Below are 22,558 nucleotides of genomic sequence, written 5' to 3'. Positions count from 1 at the left end.
AGTGAGGGGCAGTAGACTGAGTGCTTTTGTAGGTAAGAAGGAGAAGCTTGAATTGAATGCGGTATCTGATCGGAAGCCAGTGAAGTGACCTGAGGAGAGGGGTGATATGAGTATATCGGTTCTGGCGGAATATGAGACGTGCAGCAGAGTTCTGAACAGATTAAAGGGGGGATAGATGGCTAAGTGGGAGGCCGGTGAGGATAGCGTGTACATGCAAGCAGCAGCGTACCTACCTTATATGGCACCCAGGGTGGAGCACACCCCCCTCCCCGGGCAGAGCATGCACACACACACCCCCGGGCAGAGTACACCCCCTCCTCCAAATAAGGGGTGAACAGAGCAGGCATGCAGCCGTCAGCTCCATCTAGGTCAGGGCATACTTAGAAAAGGTTTTACTGAACGCAGAGCCATCAAAGAATAGGTACAAAAAATGATGATGTGAATTACACATTTAAGTGGCAAAAATCACCCGCACTAACATGTAGAGATCTCAATGATATCCACCACGTACACATGTAATTTGATTTTACAAGTATAGGTGGCACTGTCTGCCTGAGGCTGGAAATAGGTGTTTTCTGTCCCTGTGGAATACAGTGCCATCTACAGGGAAATACAATACAATAAAATTTATATTCCGCTATTTCCCAACTGGGATCAATGCGGATTACAATCTAATAAAAACTAGGCCATCCCTAAGAAGAAATTACAGTGTCCACAATAAAAAATTAAACAGATCATATGCCCTTAGAATACATGAAGGTTATTTTTGTCTGTGAGTCTGTTTGTGTATTTTATTTTTGTTACATTTGTACCCTGCACTTTCCCACTCATGGCAGGCTCAATGCAGCAGGCAATGGAGGGTTAAGTGACTTGCCCAGAGAGTCACAAGGAGCTGCCTGTGCTGGGACCAAAGTCCACCACCCTAACCACTAGGCCACTCCTCCACTCCATTACATTTGTACCCCATGCTTTCCTACTCATAGCAGGTTCAATGCGGCTTATGTGTTATATACAGGTACTTATTTGTACCTGGGGCAATGGAGGGTTAAGTGACTTGCCCAGAGTCACAAGGAGCTGCCTGTGCCTGAAGTGGGAATCGAACTCAGTTCCTCAGTTCCCCAGGACCAAAGTCCACCACCCTAACCACTAGGCCACTCCTCCATGCAAGGTGAGTGGCTAATGTTGCTTTCTCTGCAGTGTATAATATTGAGTGTAGGACATTTTAATACATTCCCGCTTCACTTTTGAGTACAAAAGCGACAAAGCTAAGTAGCACATAATTGTTATTTTGTTTCACTGCTTTTTATTTTTTGATGTATTGGATAGTGTGAATTTTGAGCTGCCTTTTGGATTTGTTTTAGACTGTTTATGAATACGACATGCACTTTCTATAAAAACACACACGCTGTACCATTTTTCACTTGGAGGTTTTTGCCCAGTGAATGAAGTGCGAGATTCACCCTGGGCCCCCTTTTACAAAGCTGTGGCAAAAGTGAGCCTGCGTTGGCCTCGGCACCTATTTTGCACACGCACCGAGGCCCCCTTTTACTGCAGAGGGTAAAAGGGAAGTCTTTCCTGCAGGAAATGGCCACGCGGCAAGTAAAGCACTTGCCGCACGGCTATTTCTGGGGGGGGGGGGGAGCCTTTACCAACACCCGTTGAGGTGGCGGTAAGGGCTCCCACGCCAACCCAGCAGCATGCAGCATTGCCCAGTTACCACCGGCTACACTCCGGGGCTAGAAAAATAAATATTTTTTGTAGCGCTGAACATGACAGCTTGCTAGGAGTGGGAAGTACGCCGGGCTGCTGTGGTAGCCCGACAATACTTCCTATTTACATAACATAACATAGTAGATGACGGCAGAAAAAGACCTCCACGGTCCATCCAGTCTGCCCAACAAGATATACTCTTATGTGCTACTTTTTGTGTATACCCTACCTTGATTTGTACCTGTCCTCTTCAGGGCACAGACCGTATAAGTCTGCCCAGCACTATCCCCGCCTCCCAAACACCAGCCCCGCCTCCCAACCACCGGCTCTGGCACAGACCGTATAAGTCTGGCCAGCGCTATCCCCGCCTCCCAACCACCGGCTCTGGCACAGACGGTATAAATCTGCCCAGCACTATCCCCGCCTCCCAACCACCAGTCCCGCCTCCCACCGCCGGCTCTGGCACAGACCATATAAGTCTGCCCAGCACTATGCCCGCATCCCAACTACCAGCCCCGCCTCCCAAACACCGGCTCTGGCACAGACCGTATAAGTCTGCCCAGCACTATCCCCGCCTCCCAACCACCAGTCCTGCCAGCGAGTAGTAAGCCCGCATTGGTAAAAGGGGTCCCCTATGAGCAGTTCTTTATTATGATTGTCTCTTGGGTGCATTATTACTAATCTGACGGCATTACACCTTTATTTCGTATTATGTCTTTTTCACCTGGTTATTTTTGATGTTCACTTTTGAGTATAGCACAAACTTTGCGCATCACATAATTATAAAATTGGGTGTGTCGCTTTCAAGATCTGCACATTAACTCATAAAATAATCTACGGATTAGCTCCGGAATATATGATTCCTTTAATAAATCTACCACCACGAAATGCCAAAAAACCCAGCTCGCTCCTATCTCCAACTACATTACCCAACTTGTAGGGGTGTCAAATACAAGCTTCTTTTTATTTATTACGTTTATACCCCGCACTTTCCCACAGGAGCAGGTAACATAGTAACATACATACATAGTAGATGACGGCAGAAAAAGACCTGCACGGTCCATCTAGTCTGCCCAACAAGATAAACTCATATGTGCTACTTTTTGTGTGTACCTTACCTTGATTTGTATCTGCCATTTTCAGGGCACAGACTGTAGAAGTCTGCCCAGCACTAGCCCCGCCTCCCAACCACCAGCCCCACCTCCCAATCTCGGCTAAGCTTCTGGGGATCCCTTCCTTCTGCACAGGATTCCTTTATGTTTATCCCACGCATGTTTGAATTCAGTTACCGTTTTCCTCTCCACCACCTCCCGCGGGAGGGCATTCCAAGTATCCACCACTCTCTCCGTGAAAAAAATACTTCCTGACATTTCTCTTGAGTCTGCCCCCCCCCCTTCACTCTCATATCATGTCCTCTCGTTCTACAATGCGGCGTACATATTAAACAGAATTACAATTTTGCCTCGTCTTTCCACTACTCCAGCCCGAACAATTGGAACGCTCTACCTTTGCATTTGAGATCGCAAGCTGATCACCATCTTTTCAAGGAGTTGCTGAAAACGTTCCTATTCGAAAAACCATACTCCATCAGTAACTCTGCTGTTTAGCCATTATCATTGTTGCTAGTGTTACATCCTTATTCTTCAGTAGCGTTCATGTATTGTACTTCTTTTTTTATAATTCATGTAAGCCACATTGTGCCTGCATTTGTGGGAAAATGTGGGGTAGAAATGAACCATAAATAAATACATAAATACATTCCCTGCTTGATTTTTGAGCATATCACTAAAAATTTGTTTATCTTGCATTGGTTCTGGTATTTGGAACACGCTGATGATGTCTGTGCGATATATTTAATGCAATTTGAGTGGTATTTTTGCTTGTTCTTATTATGACACCCTATAGGTCCAGATTCTATATGTGGTGCCTAGATTCCGCGTGGAGATGTGTGTGTAACTCAATTGGTGTAACAAGGTCATTGGCGTATTTAAACGGCACTAAACAAGCAATAATAATTATTATTATTAGCATTTGTATAGCGCTACCAGACGCATGCAGCGCTGAACACCTGACACAAAGAGACAGTCCCTGCTCAAAGAGCTTACAATCTAAATAATACAGACAGACAAGACAGTTACGGGTGAGGGAATTAATGGGAGCTAAAAAGCAGCAGTGGAAAGGTGGGTTTTCTGCATAGATTTGAAAACAGGTAGAGATGGAGCTAGACGTATAGGTCCAGGAAGTCTATTCCAGGCATAAGGTGCCGCGAGAGAAAAGGAGCGAAGCCTGGAGTTAGCATTGGAGGAGAAGGGGGACGACAAGAGAGATTTGTCCAGTGAGCGGAGTTCATGGTGAGGAATGTAGGGAGAGATGAGAGTGGAGAGGTAATGAGCACTAATTGGCAATTATCACAATTTGTGCATGGAAATCACTAAGGTGCCCTTTTACTAAGGTGCGTAGGCGTCTACGCGCATCCAACGTGCGTCAAATTGGCACTGCCGCTTGGCTACTGCATGCCCCGGGCAGTAATTCCATTTTTGGCCTGCGCCCAAACCATGCGGTAGAAAATATTTTCTATTTTCTACCACGGGGTGCTTACTCAGTGGTAATCGGCAGTTGGCACACGCTGGGCACTTACTGCCCGGTTAGCATGGGAGACCTTACTGCTACGTCAGTGGGTGGTGTTCAGGTATCAGGCTGAAAATGGGCGGGCGCTGGTTTTCATTTTGCCGCATGTCCGTTTTCCGGCACAATAAAAAAAAATCCTTTTTTTTCCCCAGGCGCATTCAGGAAATTGACCAGCGCGCGCGTCCAAAACATGCACCTACACCAGTGCAGGCCACTGCAGTTCAAAATAAACGTGTGTAGCTTAAAAGGGATGTGTTTATGGGGGCATTTTGTGGGTATGCCAAAATTTCCACACGTAATTACAGAATACTGGTCAGTGCGCCTAAATCTACGCAAAGGGATTTACACTAGTTTTTTTTTTTTGGCGTAAATGGGCACATATAAAATTAGGCGCTGCAGTATCAACTAAGTGGAGGAGTGGCCTAGTGGATAGAGCACCGGTCTTGCAATCCAGAGGTGGCCGGTTCAAATCCCACTGCTGCTCCTTGTGATCTTGGGCAAGTCACTTAACCCTCTATTGCCTCAGGTACTAACTTAGATTGTGAGCCCTCCTGGGACAGAGACATATCCAGAGTACCTGAATGTAACTCACCTTGAGATTCTACATGGAATGTTGCTACTATAGGAGATTCTAGATGGAATGTTAATGTTGCTATTCCACTAGCAACGTTCCATGTAGAAGCCTGCCCTTCCAGATCAGTAATGCGGCTGCGCAGGCTTCTGTTTCTGTGAGTCTGATGTCCTGCAGGACATCAGACTCACAGAAGCCTGTGCGGCTGCATTGCTGATCTGCAAGGGCAGGCTTCTATATGGAATGTTACTAGTGGAGGAGTAGCCTAGTGGTTAGTGCAGTGGAACATGGAATGTTGCTACCATTTGAGATTCTACATGGAATGTTGCTAGTGGAGGAGTGGCCTAGTGGTTAGAGCACCGGTCTTGATATCCAGAGGTGGCCGGTTCAAATCCCATTGCTGCTCCTTGTGATCTTGGGCAAGTCACTTAACCCTCTATTGCCTCAGGTACTAACTTAGATTGTGAGCCCTCCTGGGACAGAGAAATATCCAGAGTATCTGAATGTAACTCACCTTGAGCTACTACTGAAAAAGGTGTGAGCAAAATCTAAATAAATAAATATACACCACACCTAAATATTATAGAATACGCTTAGTTCCGCCCAGATATTTTAGGTGCCATATATAGAATCCTGGCTTTTTAATTAATGCCTAAACAGTTTTAAGTGTTTTTTTTTTAGTTATTTTTGCTACCTACTTAGCAATTTCATACCAGAGGATTACATAAGTTTCTTTTTGGAGTTGATTTTGTGATTTGATTGTGATTGAAAAGTAACCTTTGGAGCTGGTGACCTTTAACCCTTTTTGGGGTTTTCAGCATTTTAGTGGGGCTATGAGAATGGTGCTCAGTCATGCTGCAATGGAGCTGATGATATGTTGTGCTTAGGTGCCATCTTGTGAGCAATCTTGGTAAGTGATGCTCTTTTTTGGCTTTTTATTTTTTGCGTTTTGATTGATTCTGAGGTATGTTATTTTGTAATCTGCATTTTTCAAATTGATTTTTTTAGTCTACAGAACCAGGCTGGTAAGAGTTTTATTATATAACTCCATTTTGGTAAGTGTTCCTGTTTTCACCTCTACATCTATACAATTCCGGTTTTTTGTCCCTTTGCCTTTTAATGGATATTTTTTAGATTTTATGTACATGTTTTGGTTTAAATTCTAATGAATATTGATGAGTATTACAGGTATGTGTGTTATTACTAGTCTTATTATTTGCAATAATATATGGTTGTTTGGGTATTTAAGTTTTCCATATGTTATATTGTATGAACTAACATTTGCTTGCTTAATTTTGTTGTCAGTTGTTGAATTGTCCCTGACACAGCCTCTTCGTTTTTGAACAAATAAACTTTGAGGAAAAGAAATTTCGTTTGAACTGCTATTTTATCCACCGTATTGGATTTTGCGGATCACCTGCCCTGTTGCTTTTTCTAGGCCACGTCTCCCTGACTATTCGAATCTGAGTCCTTAGCTCCTGGGAACACTGGCAAACAACTGACACAAGGCCCAAAGATTACAAAAATAAAAGCTGATTTATTTACAAGCAAGTCGAACAGCCAAAGATAAAACTGAGGTAATTAGAATGTAAGAATTATGTACAAACTAGTGGAACCATGCCCGTTTCCTCAACAATGAAACGGGCCCTAAGTAGGCTGTCCTGTAAGCTTTTTCTCTCTCCCCTGCCCTCCCCTCCATGTCCAGCGATTCTCCTCTTCCTTGCCCTCCCGTCTGTGTCCCGCGATTCTCTCCTCTACTGTCCTCCCAATGTCCCAATGTCCATCAATTCTCCTCTGCCCTGCCCTCCCCTTCCTTCCTTCCCCTCGATGTTCCGCGATTCTCTCCTCCCCTCAATTTGTACCTGAACGTTCTCTGGCTGGCTGGCGCCGGCTTCCGTTCCATTCGTAACATCCCTCCTGACGTCAGCTCGCCTCCAGCATTCCCTTCCCTCTCATTGTTCTGACCTCTGACGTCATTACGTTGTGACGCGAGGGCGGGGCAATGACTGGGAATGGATGTCACGAACCCAGGCATCCAGACGTAGAACATTGGAGGTGCAAATTATTATATAGGATGCTAGGTAGCTCAGAGAAAAGCAATAAATCAATTCTCATTTCGGGGTCCTTTTACTAAGCTGCGGTAAAAAGTGGCCTGGGGTAGTGTGGGCACGTGTTTGTGGCCTGCGCCCTGGGCCGTTTTTTACCGCAGCTGAGAAGGCATTTTTTAAATGGGGCAGTAAGTGGCCGTGCGCTTAAATTAAAAGTAGCGTGCGGCTATCTACTGCCTGAGCCCTTACCGCTACCCATTGACCTAGCGGTAAGGGCTCACGTACTAGTCTTGCGATAATCAGGCAGTGCACGCCAATGTAGCCGCGCTGCTAATTACGGCCGGGAACGCCCCCTGCGGTAGAAAATCAAATTATTTTCTGTCGCAGGAAACAGCGCGCACCAATTTCGAAACTATTAAGAAAGGTATGGAAAACAGGTGTGCGGATGTTATAATGCTGTTGTATTGCTCCATGGTGCGACTGCACCTTGAGTATTATGTTCAATTCTGGTCGCTGCATCTCAAGAAAGATATAGTAGAATTGGAAAAGGTGCAGCGAAGGGCGACTAAAATGATAGCGGGAATGGGACGACTTCTCTATGAAGAAAGATTAAGGAGGCTAGGGCTATTCAGCTTGGAGAAGAGACGGCTGAGGGGAGACATGATAGAGGTATATAAAATAATGAGTGGAGTGGAACAGGTGGATGTGAAGCGTCTGTTCACGCTTTCCAAAAATACTAGGACTAGGAGGCATGCGCTGAAACTACAGTGTAGTAAATTTAAAACAAATAGGAGAAACGTTTCTTTACCCAATGCATATTAAACTCTGGAATTCGTTGCCGGAGAACGTAGTGAAGGCGGTTAGCTTGGCAGAGCTTAAAAAGGGGTTGGACGGTTTCCTAAAGGAAAAGTCCGTGAACCACTACTAAATGGACTTGGGAAAAATCCACAATTCCAGGAATAACATGTATAGAATGTTTGTACGTTTGGGAAGCTGGCCAGGTGCCCTTGGCCTGGATTGGCCGCTGTCATGGACAGGATGCTGGGCTCAATGGACCCTTGGTCTTTTCCCAGTGTGGCATTACTTATGTACTTATGTACTGCTAAAAGGGTCCCTAAATGTTATCAGAAATGGTTTGAGAGCAATGCACGCTCCCGAGACCCACTATTTGGACCGCATGCTTAATACCACTAGCACAAGAGAGCTTGTATACAACCTGGCAGGGGGGGATTGACCATTCGGGCAACCGGGCAGTGCCCGAGGGCTCAGAGGCTCTAGGGAGTCCAGAGGCTCTGCCTGGATGCCTGCCGCATGCTATAGCCCTCCCAGGTCCTACCTTTAAAGTGCACCGCTGGTGATCTAGTGGCCTCTGCGGAGGGGTGGGGTGGGGGGACATGTTCTTTCCTGCCTCTGCTGCCGCTATTCCCCCTGCCCAGCACTGCCGTACTTTCAAAATGGCAGCTGAGTTTCTCTGCAGAAATCTCAGCCGCCATTTTGAAAACATGGCAGCGCTGGCAGGCGGGGGAATAGCGGCAGTGCGGCGGGCAGGAAAGAACATGCTCTTCCCCCCCCCCCTCCCGCAGAGACCTCTAGATCACCAGGGCCCTTCAGGTAGGACCGGGGCAGTAGGGGCGTCAGCGGGGGGAGCAGCAGCACGGTGGTAGGGGGGTGTTGGGGCAGCGGCCACCCCCAGTGCCCGGGGACCTAGACCACTCTCAGTCCACCCCTGCAACCTGGAAGTGAAGCAAGTTTCTTCTCCTTTGTGATGAAGTTGCAGGTCAGCAGGCGAACAGGCAGCGTCCCAACAGTGCAGAGATGAGCAGAGGATTTCAGTGGACTTTTACAAGTTGATAAGAGCACTGAGGGCAGCCCGAATCTGATGAGATCACCAGATAACTTTTGACCCCTGGGGATGCCCATTAAATATAGTTCTGTCAGGAAGATAAGGTAAACAAGTCATTCTGTTCTGGACATTCTGATTTCAAAGATCACAAGAATGTTCATTTTATGTTTCTTGGAATTCAGGGAAGTCTCTCTAAGCCCAGGCTCCAAAGTGACTGGGGTAACTTAACCAAATTCCTTTATTTCTGCACAAGAAATCCATGGTGCAGTGGCTGCGAGGTGATTGCATCAGCAAAAGTGGGTCACAGGCATCTTCTTGCTGATGCGCAGGCCTTAGCAAATCTGGAGACAACAGTTCATTCTGCATTGAATCATTCTCGAAATTATGAATTGCAGGAGGCTGTTAACTAAGCTTTGTTTGTAGCTCTATAAAGCAAGGGCCTAGCCCGTATTTGCCCACCATTATGTAAAGTTCATGTATTTTGTGCCAGTTGTTTTCCTCAGCCTGTAGCAGACCCTTCACACTTTTCCCCATTCTTTTAAAATTTCTACTCCGTTTTAACAATCCTTCCCCTCCCCCCCAGGACTCTCACTGCTTCCACCGCTCTCTCCAAAGTAGAGAATGACACGGGGATAAAATTTGTCCCCACCCCATCCCCGTGGGCCCCGTTTCCAGGGCCGGTCTTAGCAAGTGCGGGGCCCTATGCAGACCAATTTGGTGGGGCCCCATCCTAGCCCCGCCTACCCTAGCCCCGCCCCCACCCTAGCTCCACCCCATTGATACGATTATTCCATTTTTAGAACATTTTTTTATTTACGAAATTTCTAATAAAGACAAATGAAGCTAAACTTGTACAAAAAAAACTGATTTAAATAATAAGCACAATGCTATCATGAAACCTCCCCTCCCCAGAAATTATTCAGTTCAAGTCCACTACAATTAGTAGCGGACCCAAGCCGGGGGTGGATGCCGCGCCGGGGGTGGCGGGAGCGGAGTGGCCGAGCCATGGGAATGAGGATCATCTCAGGCGACTAAGGCGAGCAGCGGCGGAGGTCGGAGCGTAGGCACAAGCGAGGCAGAGTTGAGGCGCTGCGCGAGGCCCCCTTAGGCACGCCGTGCGGGGCCCCCTTAGGCGCGGGGCCCTATGCGGTCGCCTTGGTCGCCTCTGCCTAAGACCAGCCCTGCCCGTTTCCATCCCCATACCGTCCCCGTCTCCGTCCCATCCCCGTGGGCTGTGTTCTCATCTGCAGAAGCCTCAAACACGTATAATTTCAGTATCCTGTTCCAGAATCCTGTTCCAGCCAAGCCAAGCCTGTTCTAGAATCCTGAGAAACAAATTGCTGCTGGAAAGAATATACTCCTTTTGCAATTCGATATGTCCAGCGCATTTGACATGATTGACCATAACATCTTGGTGCATCTTTTGGACTATTTCGGAATAGGTGGATCTGTACTTGAATGGTTCAAGGGTTTCCCCTCACTTAGATCCTATCACGTGAAAGTAAACTCAACTTTATCTTCTTCATGGAATGCAGCTTGCGGAGTCCCTCAAGGATCACCACTGTCCCCCATACTATTTAACATAATGATGACCCTATTAGCCAATGCCCTATCCAGACTAGGCTTAAATCCTTTTATTTACGCAGACGATGTAACAATATATATATACCTTTCAGCAAGAACTTGGATGAAATTACCAATCAAATTACTCTTGGACTGACCATAATGGAAAAATGGGCAAATTCCTTCCATCTGAAATTAAACACCAAAAAGACCCACTGCCTCATTTTATCGTCTCAATATAACAATTATAATCCTACCACTTTAAATACCCCCAACCTTTCATTGCCAATCTCGGATAATTTGAAACTTCTAGGGATCACAATTGATCGATATTTAACACTAGAGACTCAAGTAACCAACACCATAAAGAAAATGTTCTACTCAATGTGGAGACTCAAACGAATAAAACCTTTTTTTCCCTGTGAAGTCTTCCGCAATTTGATACAATCCATGGTCTTGAGCCAGATGGACTACTGCAATGCTATATATGCAGGATGCAAAGAACAACTACTCAAGAAATTACAAACGGCCCAAAATACTGCGGCGAGACTGGGCTAGGCCCGGGACAAGGCTGCCCATGGGCCCCCCCCAGGTCCCCTCCGTCCGCCACCAGGCCAGGCCCCTGCACAATATGTAGATCCTTCAAGAGGTAGTGTGTCATGATTTAGGCTCTACACCTTTTCTGATGTTTTGGTGCCACCTCAGTAAGGCCAAAACACAATCTCTCCACTGCAAAACACTATACACAAACTTGTGCAAAAACCCACTCATAACCTTACCAAACCATAACAGCACTAATTCCAAGGACAGGACAAGCTACAACCTTATGCGTGGAAAGGCAGCACTATAATTACACCGGGCTCTAAAACACCAGTACACTATCTAATGAAAAACAAAACAAAAAGGGCTGCAAATACTACATACTAGCAGAATACTGCACCTTGATCACACATGAAAAACATATCACAACAGATATGACACAAGGAACTAGAAATAAAAAAAATATGAAGGCAAAATACTGAACTAGAAAGTTACCTCAAGAAGTCAGACTCAGCATGCAGCAATACTAGAAAAATTGAAACTTACATGAAAAATATCACATATACACATTTCCAAAAGCTGACATATTCCAATTAATAAATTCTGAATAAAATACTTTTTTCTACCTTTGTTGACTGGTCATTTAGTTTTTCTATTCGCTTTGGTCCCAGTGTCTTCTGTTTTATGCAGTGTCTTCTTTCCATTTGATATTTTTTCTCTCACCATGTCCACCATCCTCCTGTGTCCTTATGCGTCCTGTCTACCATCTGTAGCCCTGTTCCTATCCTTCCTCCAGTTTCAGCATCTGCCCTGAAAGTGTTCCTATCCAGCCCTTAAATTCAGCAATTTCTCCTTCATCCATATCCAGCATTTCTCCTCACTCCCCTCCCCTCCATCCATGTGCATGTACTTCCTGTCTTCCCTCCCCTCCATCCATGTCTAGCATTTCTCCTCTCTCCCTTCCCCTCCATCCATGTGCATCTCCTTCCTGACTTCCCTTCCCTCCATCCATCCATGTCCAGCAACTCTCCATTCTCCCCTGGCTTCGCCTCCATTCACCCATATCCAGTAAATTTCCTCTCTCCCCTGCCCCCTCCATTCATCCATCCATGTTCAGCAATTCTCTCTCCCCTGCCCTCCCGTCCAGCAATTCTCCTCTCTCCCCTGCCCTCCCCTGTCCAGTGATCTCTTCTCCCCCTACCCTGCCCTCCTCTTCTGTCCAGTGATCTCTTCTCCCCCCTGCCCTCCTCTCCCCTCCTGTCCAGCGATCTCTTCTCTCTCCTTCCTGCCCTCCCCTCCTGTCCAGCGATCTCTTCTCCCCCCTGCCCTTCTCTCCTGTCCAGCGATCTCTTCTCTCTCCCCTGCCCTGCCCTCCCCTCCTATCCAGTGATCTTGTCTCTCTCCCCCCTGCCCTGCCCTCCCCTCCATGTCCACTGATCTCTTCTGTCTCCTCCCTGCCCTCCCCTCCTGTCCAGCGATCTCTTCTCTCCCCCCTGCCCTACCCTCCCCTCCTGTCCAGCGATCTCTTCTCTCCCTCCTGCCCTCCCCTCCTTTCCTCATCCAGCGATCTCTTCTCTCTCCCCCTCTCCATGTCCAGCAATCTCTTCTCTCCCCCCTGCCCTCCTCTCCATGTCATCGATTTCCTCACCTCCTGCCCTCCCATCCATTGTCCAGCGATTCTCCCTGCCCTCCCTCAGCTCCCAGCCATCCTCACTCGCCATGCCTTCCTACCCCCCACACGCGTTTAACCGTTTTCCTTTTCTTGATCCGTCGTTGGCAGCGCTGCCATAGCAGCTCCGCTTCACTCTGCCGCGTCTATCTGGCCCTACGTTACATAAACAGGAAGTGCAGCAGAGAGGGCCGGATAGACGCGGCAGAGGGGAGCGGAGCTGCTGTGAGAATGAATGGCAGCGCTGCCGATGACAGATCAAGAAAAGGAAAACGGTTAAACGCATGCGGGAGGGGGGGGTAGGAAGGCATGGCGAGCGAGGACGGCTGGGAGCTGAGGGAGGGCAGGGAGAATCGCTGAACAATGGATGGGAGGGCAGGGGGTGAGGGAATCGCTGGACGAGGAGGGAAGGGCAGAATGCGGCGACGGGCCCCCTGGAGGCTGGGCCCGGGGAATTTTGTCTCCCCTGTCCCCCCCTCTTGGCGGCCCTGAAGACTGGTATTTGGAAAATCTAAATTTGAATCTGCAAAACCACTCAGATACATTCTGCATTGGCTCCCTATAAAAGAACGAATAGCCTTTAAAATATGTACATTAATCCACAGAATAATCTAAGGTGAGGTACCAGAATACATGCTAGAATTGGTTGATTTACCACCCAGAAGCAGAACCAGCTCCTCGCGATCATATCTGAACTTACATTACCCAGATTGTAATGGTTTAAAGTATAAATCAATTTACGCCTCAAACTTCCCTTACATTGGCACTCAACTGTGGAACGCCTTACCCAAATTAACAAAAACTACCCAGAGCTACCTAAACTTTAGGAAATCACTGAAAACAGTATTGTTTAAGAAGGCTTATTCCCCAGATTCAACATAATCAGAATTATCCCTTACTATTTTATGATCCAGTGGACTTTAATTACGCCTAATCCTCATATTTACTACTGATTAATTGTTAATTATATCCTACTTCAATACCCATTGCTGTCCAACTGTTATTTCTATTATGCTCAACTTGTAAAAAAATGTTCTTCTTGCATTTTAACTTACTACAATATTTTTGTAAGCCACTTTGAGCCTGCAATCAGTGGGAAAAGGTGGGATACAAATGTGATAAATAAATAAATAAATAAATAAATAAATACATCCTGTTCCAGCCAAGCCTGCTCGAGAATCCTGAATCCTGTTCCTGCCTTGTTTATTGTCTTGCTTCATGTTATTCTTGTTGCCTAGCTCCTACCCTTTGTCTTGCCTGTCTAGTTGTGCTTTGTCTTGTCTCTATGTCTAGTCCTATCCGGATCCAGTCCTTGCCTTGTCTTGCCCTTTTCTGGACCCAGTTTTAATCTAGTTCCGCGTTTTGCCTTATTTTGTATTTCCTGAGTCCCAGTTTTAATCCAGTTCAGAGTCTTGCCTTGTCCTGTCTGGGTTCCAGTTCTGGCCTCTTTGCCTTCTTTTCCTTGCCTCGTCTGGATCCGCTCCTTGTGTTGTCCATTGTGTTTAGTTGCCTCTGTCCTGCCTTGTTGAGTCTGTTAGTTTATCTTAGTCCAGTCTGTTGTGACTCCTGCCTGTGCCAGCCCAGATGATTTGTCTGCCAAAGCTCCCAGGGCCGGTCTTAGGCCGAGGCGGCCGCATAGGGCCTCGCACTTAAGGGGGCCCTGCGTGGCGCGCCTCAGTCAGCCTGAGCCTCCAGTCCTCCGCTTCATCCCTGATTCCCCAGCGCTTTAAATTTACCTCGCTCCGCCTCCGACATCTGCGCAGCATCAATGAAAGCGCTGCCTGTCTGACGTCTCTCCACCAGCCTTCCCTTCGCTCATTCGTTCCCTCTGTGTCCCGCCTTTGAGGAAATGACATCAGAAGAAGGCGGGGCACTGAGGGAACAAACGAGCGAAGGGAAGGCTGGTGGAGAGACGTCAGACAGGCAGCGCTTTCACTGACGCTGCGCAGACGTCGGAGGCGGAGCGAGGTAAATTTAAATAGTTGAACAAGAAGCGAGAAGAGGGCGGGCAGGTGGACATGGGAGCGGGAGGGATGGGGTGAGAGGAGCATCGACAAGGATGGACATGGATGGGAGGGAAGGGCCCAGGGAGAAAAGATTAATTACTGGACATGGAGGGGAGGGAGGAGAATTGCTGGATATGGATAGATGGAGGAGGGAAGGGGAGAGAGGAGCAAGGATGGAGATGGATAGGAGGACAGGGCCCAGGGAGAGAGGATTAATTGCTGGACATGGAGAGGAGGGAGGAGAATTGCTGGAAATGGATAGATGGAGGAGGGAAGGGGAGAGAGGAACAAGTATGGACATGGATGGGAGGGCAGGGCCCAGGGAGAGAGGATTAATTGCTGGACATGGAGGAGAGGGAGGAGAATTGCTGGATATGGATAGATGGAGGAGGGAAGGGGAGAGAGGAGCATCGATGGACAAGGAAGGACATGGATGGGAGGGCAGGGCCCAGGGAGAGAGGAGAAATTGCTGGACATGGAGGGGAGGGCAGGGGAGAGAGGAGAAATGTTGGGCAGGAATGGAGGGAAGGAAAGACAAAGGATGGAGATGCACATAGATGGAGGGGAAGGGAGAGAGGAGAAATGCTGGACATGGATGTAGGGGAGGGGAGGAAAGTAGATGCACATGGATGGAGGGGCACTTTGAAGGCAGATGCTGAAACTGGAGAAAGGATAGGGACAGGGCTACAGATGGTAGACAGGACACAGGAGGATGGTGGACATGGTGAGTGAAAAAATATCAAATGGAAAGAAGACACTGCATAAAACAGAAGACACTGGGACCAAACGAATAGAAAAACTAAATGATCAGACAACAAAGGTAGAAAAAAGTATTTTATTCAGAATTTATTAATTAGAATATGTCAGCTTTTGGAAATGTGCATCTGTGATATTTTGCATGCAAGTTTCAATTTTTCTAGTATTGCTGCATGCTGAGTCTGACTTCTTGAGGCAACTTTCCAGTTCAGTATTTTGCTGTCATATCTGCTGTGTCATGTGTTTTTCATGTGTGATCAAGATGCAGTATCCTGCTAGTGTGTAGTATTTGCAGCCCTTTTTGTTTTTTTTTCACGAGGTAGTGTATTGGTGTTTTAGAGCCTGCTGTAATTACAGTTCTGCCTTTCCACGCATAAGGTTGTAGCTCGTCCAGTCCTTGGAATTAGTGCTGTTATGGTTTGGTAAGGTTATGAGTGTGTTTTTGCACAAGTTTGTGTATAGTGTTTTGCAGTGGAGAGATTGTGTGTCTGCACCTCTGACCCCCCCGGGGTTATGAGAATTGGAACTACTAATTGTAGTGGACTTGAACTGAATAATTTCTGGGGAGGGGAGGTTTCATGATAGCATTGTGCTTATTGTTTCAATCAGTTTTTCTGTACAAGTTTAGCTTCATTTGTCTTTATTTGAAATTTCATAAATAAAAAAGTTTCTAAAAAATTGAATAAACTTATCAATAGGGTGGAGCTGGGGTAGGGGCGGGGCTAGGATGGGGCCCCACCAAATTGGTCTGTACAGGCCCCGCACTTGCTAAGACCGGCCCTGAAAGCTCCAGCTTTGGTCCAAGGGCTCACCATTTCTGTCAGTTGTGCCGGGGGTGGGGGTGGGGGGGGGGGTAAGATTTCCCGGGCCTGGACTCCAAGGGGGGCTAGGTGCTGGCAAGGCTTCCGGAGGCAGGCAAAAGGTTCTGCTCCCTCAGTCTGTCTCTCTCCTGCTCCTGTGTGTCGGGATCTGGGTGATTATGTTAACAAAATAACATGGGTCCTAGCACACAGGAGGAGGAAAGTGACAGACTGAGGGCGGAGCAGACGCAGGAAGGGTGGCAGTGGCCTGAGAGAGGTGGGGCAGCAGTGGCAGCCCGAGTGTGGGGGGAGGGGGGAGTGGCCCGAGTATAGGAGAGGGCTACGGCGATGGCCCAAGTGAGGGAGTGGCAGCTGCGGTGGCCCTGCCCTGGGCCCGGCTCTGTCTCTTGGTAGCCCTGTATAGATAGCGTGTTATGAATAAGCGACTCTGCTTGTTTGTATTTGAGCTGTTTTTCCAAAACTCATTAATATTTGTCCTGTTGAACGTGCATTCACAATATGTCTTGACCTTTGAGTGTCACAGACACAAATTACTCAATACAGGCTGGTGCTTTTCATGGTGCTATATAAAAGGCATGCCTAAAGGGCTTCAATCAAACACAAATGTTATGATCTTTTATCATAGTTTTTCTCAGTGGCGTAGCGGGGGCGGCTGCCACCCGGGGTGGATCGCCGCTGCACCCCCCCCCCCCCGGGTGCAGACCAACACGACACCCCCCACCAGCGTCGACACCCCCACCCACTAACCCACCGGCATAGCGCCACCCCGACACGGTCCCCACCTGCCTACGAGCCCCATCCATCTGCAGCGCTGCTATAAAGAAGAAATCGCTTTGTCGGCCCTTCCCTCACTCACTGTGTCCCGCCCTTGAGGAAATAGGAAGTTACGTCAGAGGGCGGGCCACAGTGAGTGAGAGAAGGGCCGACGAAGCGATTTCTTCTTTACAGCAGCGCTGCAGATGGATGGAGCTCGTAGGCAGGTGGGGACCGTGTCGGGGGGGGGGAGGCGCTGCGCCGGGGGGGGGGGGGGTGGACGGATGCACCCCCCCACCCGTTGACACACGGGGAGGACCGCCCCCACCGCCCCGCCCTTGCTACGCCACTGGTTCTTCTAGTAGAAGTTAGGTTGTGGGCAAAGGTTTCTGTAGCTTGAGTGAAGAACAGGCCGATGTAGTGGTTCAGAGGCAGTGCTGTGTACTGCTATGCAGAGACAGCTGTGCTCAGTTCCTGGCTCAGATCTTCCATTGGAGCTGGAGATGCTGCGGAGGTGGGGGGGGGGGCAGTTGGGGGAAGAGAGCATAGTCAACATACAGTGGAAACACCCTATAGGCATAGTTTGACTTTCTTGATCAGATGGATGTAGGGGAGAAGGATTTGGGGGAGAGAGGGCTTGTCAGGATTGGTCAAGTTCCTGGAGGAAAGGTCCATCAAACCATTATTAAGGTGAACTTGCAAAAATCCACTGTTTGTTCCTGGGTTAAGCAGCATGGAACCTATTACTCTTTTGGGATTCTGCCAGGTACTTGTGTCTTGCATTGGCCACTGTTGAAAACAGGATACTGGGCTTGATGGATCTTCACTCTGTCCCAGTACAGCAATGCTGTACTATGGCCCCACACCAGTGGCATACCAAGGGTGGAGTGATGGGGGTAGTTTGCCCCAGGTGATGGCAATTAGGAGGTGCCCTCTTCTGTTTTCCTATCTCCCCTCCCCTTTTTCAGCATTGCCCCCCTCTCTATGTGCCTATCTGCATTGCCCCTCTGCATCCCTATCCTTATAGTGCCTATCTGCCCCTTCTCTAGGTCCCTGCTTATCCCCTTTCTTTCCTTGTTCCCATACCATGTAACCAGCATCTTCTCCCTCTCCCTCTTCTGTTCCCCCCACTGTTTATGGTGTTTCCTGATAGGTAGTGCTATAGAAATGATTTGTAGTAGTAGATAGGCCCTTGTTGTGCGATTCATGGAAGCTACTGCTATTATGGTAAGGTAGAATTGTTCTGTAGGCCCTGAATGGCATTTGTAGTGTTTTGTATTACTTCACAGTATGCCTGTTACTGGATTTTGGATTTGGATTTATCTCACAGCTTTTTCAGTAGTAGCTCAAGACAAGTTACATTCAGATACAGTAGGTATTTACCTGTCTCCGGCTTACAATTTAAGTTTTGTACCAGAGGTAGTGGAGGGTTAAGTTACTTGTCCAGAATCTCAAGGAACAGCAGTGGGATTTCAATCTTGGCTTCCCTGGTTCTCAGCCTGCTGCTCTAACCATTAGATTCAGCTAATAAAGACAATACATATTATCTGTGTTCAGTGGCGTTCCGACCCTAGCTGACACCCGGGGCGGAACGCTGATGTGCCCCCCCCCCCCCAGCGAAATGACACCTCTTCCCCCCCCCCCGGTGAAATGACACCCCCCCCGGGTGCACGCCGCTGGGGGGAGGGTGCCGCGGCGCGCGCCTGTTGCCCTGTCTCCGAGAAAGTTCGCAATTCGCATGTGTTCACTGCTCCCTCTGAGTCTGCCCCGGAACAGGAAGTAACCTGTTCCGGGGCAGACTCAGAGGGAGCAGTGAACACATGCGAATTGCGAACTCGGACTGAGACAGGGCAACAGGCGCGCGGCGCGGCACCCCCCCAGCGGCGTGCACCCAGGACGGACCGCCCCCACCCCTTGGTACGCCACTGTCTGTGTTAGCCGTGTGTTTGACAACTGAACAGTAAACTAAAAGCTGGCAGAGCTGAAGCCTGGTGGCCATTTGGAAAGGTACCAAAACAATGATGGGGGAGGGGTGTAAAAAAAAAAAATGATTTGCCCCAGGTATGCTGGATACGCCACTGGCCCGTACTCAGTTTCTAGAAAACTGGTACAATTGCTTCCATAATAACCAAAGAACGCTGAAAATGCGTAAACCAAGTGTCCTACTCAATTCAGCATCGGTACCCAGAAAATTCTCAGGGAGAATTGCTTCTTCATCCCTCCTAAACTTTGTCCGTTGGCAACACCTAGTGGCTGAATTTAGAGCCCAAGAATATGGGGGGTTCTGGAAGGAGTCTTTTTTTTTTTTTCATAGCTCCCAGCTGAGGCTGGTTGCTGCAATGACTGGGATAAGTAAATTTGGAGGGGACATGAAATAAGGGGGGGGGGGGGGGGGGGGAAACCCCAGGTAGGTAGCTGCAAATGAAAGCTTATGGCACAACAGTCCAATAGCCCCTACTTCTGATTGAGCTGGAAGCCCAAAAGAGCAAGAGCACACCGTGAGGCCAAAAAAAATAGAATTCTCAATTTATTGCTTGTAGGCAATGGTAAATAGGTTTACAATACATAGAAGCTTTGTCTGAAAACCTACGCTGAGTTTGCATTAATACAAGTTTTTAAAAGCCGCAGACGTAGATGTTTCTGTGACATGCAGCAGCAGTTCAAGAATGGAGAAGAAGGAACAGCGCAAGAAAAAGCAGCATCCCAGTTGTAGATGGTAGTAGAACATTGTAGGGATAGTGGCATTTGGGGGTGGGGGAGGGCAGTTAATAATAGTAGAAGCAATTAGTAGGGATTGTCAGTGACAATTAGAGGCGATGAGGGCGGGTGTAACTTACAGTGCTGCCATGGGGCAGATTATGAAGATCTAGCAGTTGCTGATAGGAGATGAAGGGGACGCTGCTAGAGGGTAAATAAGGAGGAAAATAGGGTTCCGTACTAGGTGGCTTGTAACTGGGTAGGTTAGTGCCGTAGGACGGGCTGCCGGTGACAATAATGGGTTTGACATGGATAGTTGAGGGAACGGAGGGAGTACTAGCAGTGGAACTGATACTCGGGATGAAAGCAGGAACAACGGGAGTTGAGGGAACGGAGGGAGTACTAGCAGTGGAACTGATACTCGGGATGAAAGCAGGAACAATGGGAGTTGAGGGAACGGAGGGAGTACTAGCAGTGGAACTGATACTCGGGATGAAAGTAGGAAAAATGGGAGTTGAGGGAACGGAGGGAGTACTAGCAGTAGAACTGATACTCGGGATGAAGGTAGGAACAATGGGAGTTGAGGGAACGGAGGGAGTACTAGCAGTGGAACTGATACTCGGGATGAAAGTAGGAACAATGGGAGTTGGAACAATGTGAGTTGGAACAATGGGCGTTGGGACAATGGGCGTTGGAACAATGGGAGTTGGAATAATGGGAGTTGGAACAATGGGAGTTGGAATAATGGGAGTTGGAACAATGGGAGTTGGTGCAGCTACGGAAACTTCATCAAGAGATTGCTCCTCCTCTTCCTCCTCCTCCTCCTCCTCCTTAAGCATTTCATCTGGTAGATATGGCTTCCCAGCATCAGCCGTCTCTGCTACTATCCAGTTTATGTAGTTGGACACTAGAGTGTAGACACCAGGGAGCCTTTTCCAAGCACAGCCCCTTCCCCAGCTGACAATCCCCACCTCATACCAGAGATCATTCTTCCAGTACTTGCACACCAGGGGCCCACCACTGTCACCCTGTGGGAAAAAGGAAATAAAGCATCTGTCCTCTGTAAAACAAAGCCAGTACTTAATGATCTTATTCTTATACAACCATTGTTTACAGCGCTGCTTTAACCACCTATTGGGCAAATGTTTGTGGATGGGCCCCCATCCCCCCCACTAGTCCAGCGGCACAGCTTCCTTAGCCCCTGCCAAAAATAAAATAACCAGCATAAATATGCAGAGCCGTTGTCTAGGCCATGCTGCCGATGGCTCTGCCCCTCAGAAACAGGAAGTCCGGGAACCACACAGCCAGAGCCATCAGCCGTGTGCCCCAACATCACCTCCACCTCCTTTCTATCACTTTTTTTTTTTGCTGGAAAAGTTGAGGTGGGGTGATAAGGAAGGGAAGGAAGCAGGGCTTTTTTTGAGGGGGTACTTGGGGGCACTGAGTACCGGCACCTTTTCCATTGCTAAAATTGATCCATGGTCCTCAAGTTTTAATGAAAGAGCTCAGGCCCTACACACCAATTCTGCCTTGCCATAGATTCTGTGACTGGTTACAGGGGGTCTGGCTATTGTGGGGTGAGTCCCTCAGTGATCACCCCACCCCTGAAGGGTGGCCTGGCATTTGAGTACCCACACTTTTTTTTGCTAGAAAAAACGCACTGGAAGGAAGGAAGATGCTGGACCAGAGAGGCCTAGGGTGGCCTACCCCAAAGAGGAGAGTGAAGGCCAATGAGCAAGTTTTTGTTGTGGTTCATTTGGGGTATAAATTTGGTATGGTGGTGAAAGGACTGAAGCCTATGGAAGGGCTGCTGGCTACTTTTATTGACAAATAATGCCTTCATGTGAATCTTAAAATGGATTTCTCTATCATGGTGAAATGTGAAAACAAAACAGCGAAGATGACTCAAAAATAGGAAGGACAATGTATCAAGTGGATATCCAGTTAAAAACAAATTTATTAGTAGCTAGACAAACATCACTAAAATCAGAAACAGTAAAAAATGATAAATAATACAATAAGAAGGTCGGTGAGTGAGACTCGACACAGCTGCGTTTCGGCCTATCAGGCCTGCATCAGGAGTCTTTTCACTTCTAATGTAAGCTCACTTCTAATGTAGCAATCTTTGTTTTTGTCTCTCAAAGATGGTTAATATAATCGTACTGGAGCGTCTTTGTAGGCAGCTTCTCAAAGTTCTCTTGGATAACGTCTAATTGTAGGAGTGGAACACTGGATACTACTGGACTAACAGAACAACCTCAAGATTTGTGCATACTGATGGACTTTATACTACCTCTGTTTCTGCCTTTTTTTGGCATACTCCATACTTGAATGTATTGGACATTTAAGCTCTCTTGTACTGTGCCTTAACTACAACTTGTCAGCTTGTGCTGCTTGCCGCCCATTAGCATAAGACGGGATGCAGGTGTATTAGGTAAATAGCTTGTAACAGTAATAAGCAAGGCTTGCACAGAAACCAGCTTGCACGTAGGTGTCACATGACTAGATGACCTTGGAGGGTGTCGTCACCCCCCCCAACCTGCATCTCTGAGCCTAACGAACCTTATCTCCTTTGCTAGAAAGGAGCATTGTGTGTACAGCAAGATACTAAGTTTCGTTTCCCTTGCCAGTATCATTTCAGTATTATGACGTGTGTATGTACTGTGAACTACTGTAAGAACTACAAGTGTTACTGCGCATGTCCACTGTGATGTATAAGGGGCCTAATGCGCAGGCCCAGCAGGGAAGTATAAGTGTAAGTGTCAGATGATTTATGACACACAGTATCCTGAGAGAACTCAGTGCTGTTCATTGCTAGCAATAAAGTTGCATTGCTTTGGAACCAATTTGGCCTTTTGTCTCCTGATTCACTTAGCCTGTTTCATTGGCGAGCCAGCCAGGAGTGAATTACAAAAGGGAAAATCGGATTATATTCTTTCCCCTCTCCCATTGC

At 47.7% G+C, this 22,558-nt stretch overlaps 1 protein-coding gene across 1 annotated transcript in view; it reads right to left on the bottom strand.

Annotated features, from left to right (window-relative positions):
- Positions 1 to 474: 474 nt before the first annotated feature.
- The window catches only part of LOC115458283 (serine protease 55-like), a 61,228-nt gene continuing 39,144 nt past the window's right edge, over positions 475 to 22,558 (bottom strand). Inside the window, exons 6-8 of the mRNA XM_030188147.1 lie at positions 20,336 to 20,633; positions 19,746 to 19,975; positions 475 to 600 (exon numbers count right to left, since the gene is read on the bottom strand). Of these exons, the coding sequence (XP_030044007.1) occupies positions 475 to 600; positions 19,746 to 19,975; positions 20,336 to 20,633 (654 nt within the window). The remainder of the gene's footprint in view (positions 601 to 19,745; positions 19,976 to 20,335; positions 20,634 to 22,558) is intronic.

Source organism: Microcaecilia unicolor, chromosome 14 (assembly GCF_901765095.1).
Source record: "Microcaecilia unicolor chromosome 14, aMicUni1.1, whole genome shotgun sequence".
Taxonomy (NCBI): Eukaryota; Metazoa; Chordata; class Amphibia; order Gymnophiona; family Siphonopidae; genus Microcaecilia; species Microcaecilia unicolor.
This window is presented reverse-complemented; position numbering and strand designations above follow the sequence as displayed.